The sequence below is a fragment of the Neltuma alba genome, unplaced genomic scaffold, assembly GCF_004799145.2.
Source record: "Neltuma alba isolate B1F8T4 unplaced genomic scaffold, ASM479914v2 tig00002178_pilon, whole genome shotgun sequence".
NCBI lineage: Eukaryota > Viridiplantae > Streptophyta > Magnoliopsida > Fabales > Fabaceae > Neltuma > Neltuma alba.
The window spans coordinates 72,053-79,587 of record NW_021632769.1 but is presented as its reverse complement, the minus strand read 5'-3'; the positions used below and the strand labels follow the sequence as shown (position 1 = coordinate 79,587).

General features: G+C 38.8%; 1 protein-coding gene across 1 annotated transcript; it reads right to left on the bottom strand.

Moving 5' to 3' along the window:
* Positions 1-3,160: 3,160 nt before the first annotated feature.
* Positions 3,161-3,817, bottom strand: LOC114719473 (uncharacterized). Its single transcript, XM_028904988.1, has one exon. It carries the CDS (start codon positions 3,815-3,817, stop codon positions 3,161-3,163), a length of 657 nt encoding a protein of 218 aa, XP_028760821.1.
* Between the last annotated feature and the right edge of the window lie 3,718 nt (positions 3,818-7,535).

Genomic DNA, 7,535 nt, shown 5'->3' with positions numbered 1-7,535 from the left:
ACAGAATCTGAATATATTCAAATGTCACTAAGGTGGAGTTGTTTGCAGACCTCTAGCCCTGTCTTAATTGTCAAGATTTCGGCTATCGCTACTGGGTACACTTCGATCGCTTTTTGGAATCCCATAACCCACTCTCCTGATGCATCACGTATAACGCCGCCACATGCAGCTTGATCATATTGATGAACCGACGCATCGACATCCACCCTTACTTCCCCATTAGTTGGTGGTGTCCAAGTACTCTCACTGCGTTGGATTAACCTGTGGGATAAAATCCCCGAGTCCATTTCCTCCATGATATGAAAGAGGCATTGCTGCTGCATCTCTAGACTTGTAGGGGTTCCTTCATTAAAATTGTTTGCATCGCGCTTTCCAAATTATCCAACACGCATGCCCAAATATTTTGTCCATGGCCACTGGTGAAATCTAGTCTTACTAGGATTGGAGTTCCCGTTTCTCTTTAGCCACACCTGTAAATCACAAGAGAAAAAATATGTTGTTTGTTAGGATTAATAAAAATGCCCACACTTCCCTTGCCTCTCACAATCTCTCAGGGTGTGTAATATGTTCTCCTCACTATATGCAGCCAAAGGGACATCTATTTGTCTGGGTTAGCCCTCTTTTTGCTCTAAATGAGTTTGTACTTACTCTCTCTTGGGAGACTTGCCATAGGAAAAATTTTATTTTTTCTGGCACAGGCCACCGCCAAAACCTTGACCATTGTCTTTGACCAGTCGTCCCCTCTGGATGAGTTAAGAATTATAGGCCGACTTTACGGTGACTGAAGCTACCATCAGGCGACTTAGTCCAACAAAAGACATAAGCTCTATCATTTGATAGGGGTTATTTTGGTAAGAATACAGACCACCCACTCTGGAAATAGATCTCTCCATTGGTTCACATCCCATCCCCTGCTGGGAAGTTTGAAGCTTGCCACCATATCATTCCCGTTGATGTGTTCTGGTCTGCACACAGTATAATAAATTAGTGGTGCTTCAAGCGGGGTCCATCTGTCCCACCAAAACTTTGTGGATTGGCCGTCATTGACTTTTCTACCAATTCCATTTATAAAGGTCTCCTAGACAGAAGTGATTGCTTTCCAAGTTGGGGAGTTATATTTTCCTCTTTGAACTACAGGTATCGCCCCCTCCCCATATTCATAAGTACTTCATAGGCATCGCACCCATAGCTTCTGGGGTTGTGTGATTAGCTCCCAACATAGCTTCATTATGAAAGCCTTGTTTTGCAATTCCAGATTTTTGATACCCAAACCCCCTTCTTCTTTATTTTTCATGATCTTTTCCCAAGCTATCAAGTGCATCTTCCTTGTCGTTTCGTCTTGGCACCATAGGAAGTTCCTGTTGATTTTTTCTATCTCCTTCATTACACCCTTTGGCAATAACATGGATTGCATTTGATATGAAGGGAGAGCTGATATCACTACTTTGATTAGCACCGTTCTGCCCGCCATTGTCAGATATCTCCCTTTCCACAGAGCTAATCTGGTTTGAACTTTTTTGATAATGTGCCCAAAGGTATCTTTCATGATCCGTGAATGGATAAGAGGAACACCGAGGTATTTTCCCAGATCCTGAGTAATCCCAATTCCAAGAATTTGACTTAAGCCCAGAGCCCTGTTTAAGTGAACGTTTTTGGAGAAGAAAGCTTTTGACTTCTCCAAATTAATCCTATGTCCAGAAAACTCACAGAATCTCAACATTACTCTCTTGAGTATATTCATCTGTCTTGTTGAGGCTTCGGTGAACAGAATAGGTCATCGGCAAAGAAAAGTGTGAAATTTCCGGACCATCATTTTTAAATTTGAGTGGTTTCCATCTTTGGGCTTAACATTCAGTTAAGATCAAGTGTCCTAGCCTCGCCATGCAAAGAACAAAAAGATAAGGGCTAAGCGGGTCACCTTGCCTCACCCCCCGTGATGGCTTAAAACTTGTACCTTCAGCTCCATTCCACAGAACCTTCAAGGTTGATGTACTTACACATTGCATAATGATCTCTGTCAACCTATCCGGAAGCCCGATAATTTCCAAAGTATTCCTCAAGAAAGTCCAATCCAGGCGGTCATAGGCTTTCTCCATGTCCACTTTAACTGCCACTAGACCTTTCTACCTAGTTTGGTTCTCATCATATGAATAGCTTCTTGGGCTATGTAATGTTATCACAACTTGATCTTGACACGATGAAGCTACATTGTTGTGGTCCCACTAAGTCATTCATGATATATTGCAGTCTCCTTGCAATCAATTTAGTGATAATTTTCAGACTTACATTACATAAAGCTATTGGCTGCAGTTCCCTTAAGGAAGTCAGGTGATCCACTTTGGGGATAAGCACTATATTGGTTTGGTTTAAAGCTTCGATCCTTCTTGGCTCTCTAAAAACTTCCTTGACCATCTCACATAGACTGTTACCCACTTTATCCCAATGGGCCTGGAAGAAGTGTGGTTGTAGGCCATCAGGACCTGGAGCTTTGAACGCTCCCATAGAGAAGGCTATGTTCTTAATCTCTATATCAGTTCTCTCTGTTGATCCAGACCACTTGTTGTGGTCTAAGAGTAGGAAACAGATTGGGCCAATGGGGGTCTTCTAGAGTCTGCCCATCTTTGGTGTATAGATCTCTATAGTAATTTGTTGCCATCTGATGGAATCTTTCTTCCTCTGTAACCCGTGTTCCTGTTTCATCCTTTAGAGCCTCAATTCTCTGTTTCTTCCTTCTAAACATTGTTGAGGCATGAAAAAATCTGGTATTCTTATCGCCCCATTGTAGCCAATTACATCAGGACTTCTGGTACCACATCAACTCTTCTTGTAAAAGGATCTTGTTATACTCGGCCCATAATTTTCTCTGTAATCTATGCAGGCCGTGGTTTGATCTTTGCTTCTTGACCCTTTCAATTCCTTTTAATCTCCCCAGGATCTCTTTTTTCCTTTTGGGAATGCTACCCACCTTTTCTGTGTTCCATTGTAAGGCCATATTTTGAAATTTTTCCACACCACTGCACCAATCTTGATTCTGCCAGGCTTGGGAGACGATGTCAGGGAAGTCTTTTTCTACTGTCCAAGCTGCTTGATATTGGAATCTTCTGTTCACTTTTCTGGGAGTTTCCCTCCTATCACAGGAAATTACTATCAGTTTGTGGTCTTATTTGTAAGCTAGATCATGTTTCACAGCAGTGTGGGGGAACATGTTTTCCCATTGGAAGTTGCAAAAGACCCAATCAAGCTTTTCTTTAATGAATTCTCGTTCCCATGTAAAATGGTCATGAGGGTCCCTTAGTTCAACCAGTCCTGTCTCTTCAAGACAATTATTGAAAGCATCCATTGAGTTCGTATTTGGTACAGCTCCTCCAACTCTGTCTCTTGGGTGCCTGATAACATTAAAATCTCCTACTAACAACCAAGCATCTGTAGTATGCTCAGCTATGGTCCTGATAGTTTGCCACAAATTTCCTCTTTTAAGATAATTTGGCTCCCCATAAATGAACGAAACAAACCCACACTGATTTGAATTTTTCCTTCCCACTTTACAGTGCAGCAGTTGTTCCGTAGAGGAAATATACTCAATCTTTATGTCTCCTTCATTCCAGCAGACCCAAATTGCTCCTGCAAAGCCTGTAGCTTCTACTCTAATCCAATGTGAAAAACCCAATTTTCTAACCACTTTGTCAGCTTTTTGTCCGCTTATACGGGGTTCAATGAGACACAATATATCTATGTTCTTCCTTCTTACTATATCTTTAATGAGTTGAGGGAAGGCTCGGTTTCCTGCTCCCCTACAATTCCAACTAGCCACAATCATTTAAAAACAAAGAGAAAGAAAGGAAAAGAAGCGGGATACTCATCTGAGCTCTCCTGTATTGGGCACATATTCATCCTCATCCCAAATGTCTTCTGTCAGTTTAGCAGAATCTTCTTCCTCCATCCCCACCAGTTCACCTGTCTGGCCATTCAGGGTATCTGGTGGTTTGGTATTTTGATAATCAATATACTTCTCCCTTCCTTTTGTCTCCATGTTCTTGGGGCGTAAGGTGTCCTGCGTCTCAACTCTGCTTCCCTCCAACTTATTTGGTTTACTATTCATTCTATCTGATTGGGCTTCATCTTTAGCTCCCACCATTCGCCCCATTTGTCCTGCAACTACCTTGTGAATCCTCTAACTGGTCAATTTGGGCTGACCTTTGTTCACTCGGTCTACCTTCTCCATCGTCTGGGCTTTTTCTGTTTCTTTTGATTTGTTGGCCGTTACAGGCCCATTTCTAACCAATATGTTGGGCTTATCATTCTCTTTCCCCTGTGGTTTATGTATTTTTTTTGCTTTCAAATTCAAATTACCTCCTTGTTCCTTCCTGATAGATTTACAGAGTCTCTTTGTAGGTTCAGATTTTTCCTTATTTCAACTGGTATCATCTCGGCACCCTCGCCATCGCCAGTGTACGCAGGAGTCTTCTCTGTGGAATGGTTCACTTCCTCTCTATCTCTTTCTTCCTCATCGAGTTCTACGAGGACTGGAAACCGTGACTTGGGTGGCTGTGTTTCAGCTCTCCTGTTACCTTTCATAATCAAGCCCATCTCCGTACGGTTTTCCCTCAGACCCCTCTGCCTTGATAACCTAGCCTTCTTTGTCCCAGAGACAAACATCCACGGACCAAAGGTCTCTTGATTCTTTGTTACTGAGCCATTGGTTCTTTGTTCTAGTAAGTTTCCTTCCGGTGAATTTTCCGACGCACCTCGTTGGTGATTTTTTTGGGCAGGAAGAACCTGTTGCTGTTTGAGAACTCTTTTTCCACAGACATGCTTCCCGATGGTGACCGTATCGGCCACATTCGAGACATATGAGTTTCAATCCCTTGTACTCTACACTGAACACTTCACCTGCCACAATCACACGAGGAACCAGTTGTTTCTGCAGGTCTAGTTCAACGCATATCCGGGCATACTGAGCGCGTTCTACCTTGTCTCCTGCATTTTCTGCTAGTGTGTGCAGATCCACTCGAAGAGGCCGTCCGATTCTATCCCCAAGTCGAAACATGCAGTGTTTATTGTAGCACATCATAGGTATGTTGGGAACTCTGACCCACGAGACAATCCTTCAGAGTTGGTTTTTGAAAGGATTGAAATATGGAGTCCATCGTTGCACCAATATGCTATGCTGGGCTATTACCCATGGTCCATCATAGAGTACTTTCCTGTAATGTTCCCTCCACAAATCCTGGTTGGTGAACTTGACTATATAATAATTGTTGGGGATATCTATTAGCTCAAAATCTATAGTACCCCAAAGTCGTGTGAGGTGGGTTTTTTAAACGCGTCATAGTAGCTTTTGTAATTGGAATGGAAAATCCCCATAGAAGTTTAGTAATTAGAAATTCTCCGATCCACCTTAAAATTATATTTAAATAATAATAATGATAATTACTGCTTATCAGACTTATATTAAATTATATTTCTCCTATTAACCTGTGTTGCTTTTTAGTAATTATATTTGTCCAAACATACTCCTTTGATCTTATTTATAAGGCACTTCCAGCATGTTTCACACAGACAAAAAAAAACTTTAAATTTTATTAACTTTTATTTAAAATTTAATGACTTCTCAACTTTATCCCTATTTAATATATATTATATCTCGTATAAATAAAGTCAACACAATAATAAATGAGGGGTAAAATTATACATCTATATAAAAAAAAATTTTCTCAGTACCCTATAAATAAGACAAAAAATATCTTTTTTTTTTCTGTCCTATAAATAGGACCAAAGGAGTAATGTTCTCCTAAAAAAAGTATTCAAGCAAGAACCACCATTAACCAACGTAATTTTTAATCATTATCACTTATAAAAATTATGACCATTTAAAATCACAATTATTCACTGTTAATCCAAATAAGAACTATATTTTACAAACATATTTTTGGCCAGAAATTTTACAAACATATTTAACGCTTACGAATGTAGACAAATTATACAACATAAATAAAATTCATTATTCACCTGTCAAAATTTCACTATCAAAAATTATTTTCAAATTATTCGCTAATACAAAGCTTATTGCGAGAATCTGCATAAACTGGATCCAACAGAACTTGGGTTTAGGTATAACAAATTATTTGATGATAGATTCAGGAATCTCAACCTGTCGGCATTTCCCCCTCCAATTTATTGTGAGAGAAATCAATGTTTATAAGCCTATAAGGGTTCTCGCACTCCAATTCTCTTTCTTTCCACACATAGGAAAGTTCCAATAAAAAATTTACCTATTTGAAATTTTCTGTCCTCCACCAGTCTGATAAAACGATCAAAATCATTTATAACATATTTCTGAGCCATTGCAACCAAGTGAGGCATCTTGGCATTGGTCCTGTAAACTAGTTAAAAAAGAGATCCAAAAGCTGGCCTTTGGTAAATAATACGGATGCAAGGGCAACTTTCCATCCAATTTATTTATTCGCAAGCTAAGAGTTACCAACTCTTTTAAGTTGTCTCCTGTCCATGAAGGTGGTGTTGTTCCTGGCCTATCATTTTTTCCCCAAAACTAACATTCCCATTTCAGTTGCATTTTCAAACGAGGGTAGTACACCACTAAAGCGATTGTTTCGCAAAACCAATTGCTTAAGTTGACTTAAAGACCCCATAAAATTAGGGATCCTTCTGAGAGTCGATTATTACATAAATCAAGAATCTTTAAAGATTTAAAATGATCCCAACAATCAGAAAGTTTTCCTAATAAATTATTATTTGAGAGATTGAAAACTACCAAATTTTTAACAATTGCACTCATTCCCTTGCCACATGAATGAACAAATCTTGAAATTTGATTTTCTCAAATGTCTAAAAGTCGAATCTTTAGTATGACAGGTGGAACAAAGCATTTAATTTGATTTGAAGCCAATGATATACCATAAATATTAAATTCATCAAGTGGCAGATCTGAAATTGCACATGAGATTACTGGATTCTATTTGCGGTTACGAATAATGGTAATAAAATATACCGCATCTATGACATACTATACTGTTGTCATTACATTATGTTTATATTGCAAACTACAAAAATGGCAATTTAAACTTCAATGTTTTGCTGAACCTTTCGTTTATTGGGGAAAAAATAGAAAAAGAAACCGGAAACTGTCATCTCCCAATTCAGGCATGTAACACTTCAAAATGACAGATAAAAAAGTAAACCCAAATTGAGATTTTAAAATTAAAAAAAATACAAAAATGCTTCTTTATTATTCTTTAAGGAAAGTTTGGAATACCCAAATTGAGCCTTTATGTTAATGGGGCATTTTTGTAATTTTTTTAAATTTTAAAATTTCAATTCGAGTTTACTTCCTTCCCTATCATTTTCAAGTGCTAGGTGTCTGAATTAGGATACCATAATTTCAGACTTCTTTACCTGTCATTTTCTTTTTACTAATTACTATCAGGGAAAAAAATTCTTTTCCCTTGTCAAAATGTCCTCTTTGTTTTTTTAATTCTTAAACACATCAGAGGCTGATCGTTCAACTGGATTGATTG